Below are 2006 nucleotides of genomic sequence, written 5' to 3' on the forward strand. Positions count from 1 at the left end.
TATATTTTCAGCTGCTTGTGCGTTTTCTGAGAAGGACATAACAAGTATTGAACATCATCAAGCCAGTAATAACGATTTGAACACCAGTAAGAAGCATGCAACTGAGATGCATCCAGAAAAGTATCAGGGTAGTTCTGTTTCAAACTTGCATGTGGAGCCATGTGGCAAAAATACTCGTGCCAACTCATTACAGCATGAGAACAGCAGTTTATTACTCACTAAAGACAGAATGAATGTAGAAAAGGCTGAATTCTGTAATAAAAGCAAACAGCCTGGCTTAGCAAGCAGCCAACAGAGCAGATGGGCTCAAAGTAAGGAAACATGTAATGATAGGCAGGCTCCCAGCACTGAGAAAAAGGTAGATCTGAGTACTGTTCCCCCATATGGGAGAAAAGAACGGAATAAGCAGAAACCTCCATGCCCTGAGAGTCCTAGAGATACCCAAGATGTTCCTTGGATAACACTAAATAGCAGCATTCAGAAAGTTAATGAGTGGTTTTCCAGAAGTGATGAAATATTAACTTCTGATGACTCACATGATGGGGGGTCTGAATCACATGCTGAAGTAGCTGGTGCATTAGATTTTACAAATGAAGTAGATGGATATTCCACTTCTTCAGAGAAAATAGACTTACTGGCTAGTGATGCTCCTGATCCTATAATACGTAAAAGTGAAAGAGTTCACTCCAAACCAGTAGAGAGTAAAATCGAAGATAAAATATTTGGGAAAACCTATCGGAGGAAGGCAAGCCTCCCTAACTTGAGCCATGTAACTGAAAATCTAATTATAGGAGCAGTTGCTACTGAGCCACAGATAACACAAGAGCATTCCCTCACAAATAAATTAAAGCGTAAAAGGAGAACTACATCAGGCCTTCGTCCTGAGGATTTTATCAAGAAAGCAGATTTGGCAGTTGTTCAAAAGACACCTGAAAAGAGAAATCAAGAAACTAACCAAATGGAGCAGAATGGTCAAGTGATGAATGTTACTAATAGTGGTTATGAGAATGAAACAAAAGGTAATTATGTTCAGAAAGAAAAAAATCCTAACCCAACAGAATCACTGGAAAAAGAACCTTCCTTCAGAACAAAAGCTGAACCTATAACCAGCAGTATAAGTAATATGGAACTAGAATTAAATATCCACAATTCAAAAGCACCTAAAAAGTATAGGCTGAGGAGGAAGTCTTCTAGCAGGCATATTCATGCACTTGAACTAGTAGTCAATAAAAATCCAAGCCCACCTAATCATACCGAACTACAAATCGATAGTTGTTCTAGCATTGAAGAGATAAAGGAAAAAAATTCTGAACAAATGCCAGTCAGGCACAGCAGAAAGCTTCTACTCATGGAAGATAAAGAACCTACAATGGGAGCCAAGAAGAGTAATAAGCCAAATGAGCAAATAAGTAAAAGACATGCCATTGATACTAACTGTTCAAGTTCTAACAAACTTCAAGAATTTGTCAATCCTAGCCTTCAAATAGAAAAAACAGAAGAGAACTCAGAAACAATTCTGGCATCTGATAGCATCAAAGACCCCAAAGATCTGGTGTCAAGTGGAGAAAGGGTTTTCCAAACTGAAAGTGGAGAAAGATCTGTAGAGAGTACCAGTATTTCACTAGTACCTGATACTGATTATGGTACTCAGAACAGTATCTCATTACTGGAAGTTAACACCCTAGGGAAGGCAAAAATAGCACCAAAACGTGTGAGCCAGTGTGCAGCCATTGAAAACCCCAAGGAACTAATCCATGGTTGTTCTAAAGATACTAGAAATGACACAGAGGGCTTTAAGGATCCATTGAGACATAAAGTTAACCACATTCAGGAGCCAAGCATGGAAATGGAAGACAGTGAACTTTATACTCAGTATTTACAGGATACATTCAAGGTTTCAAAGCGTCAGTCATTTGCTCTGTTTCCAAATCCAGGAAATCCAGAAAAGGAATGTGCAACAGTCTGTGCCCACTCTAGGTCTTTAAGGAAACAAAGTCCAAAAGTCA

General features: G+C 38.9%; 1 protein-coding gene across 1 annotated transcript in view; it reads left to right on the plus strand.

The window, feature by feature from the left end:
- Positions 1–2006, plus strand: part of BRCA1 (breast cancer 1, early onset) — a 71908-nt gene that overhangs the window by 33848 nt on the left and 36054 nt on the right. Inside the window, exon 5 of the mRNA XM_012656643.1 lies at positions 12–128. Coding sequence (XP_012512097.1) covers positions 12–128 — 117 coding nt within the window. The remainder of the gene's footprint in view (positions 1–11; positions 129–2006) is intronic.

Source organism: Propithecus coquereli, unplaced genomic scaffold, assembly GCF_000956105.1.
Source record: "Propithecus coquereli isolate 6110/MARCELLA unplaced genomic scaffold, Pcoq_1.0 Scaffold515, whole genome shotgun sequence".
NCBI lineage: Eukaryota > Metazoa > Chordata > Mammalia > Primates > Indriidae > Propithecus > Propithecus coquereli.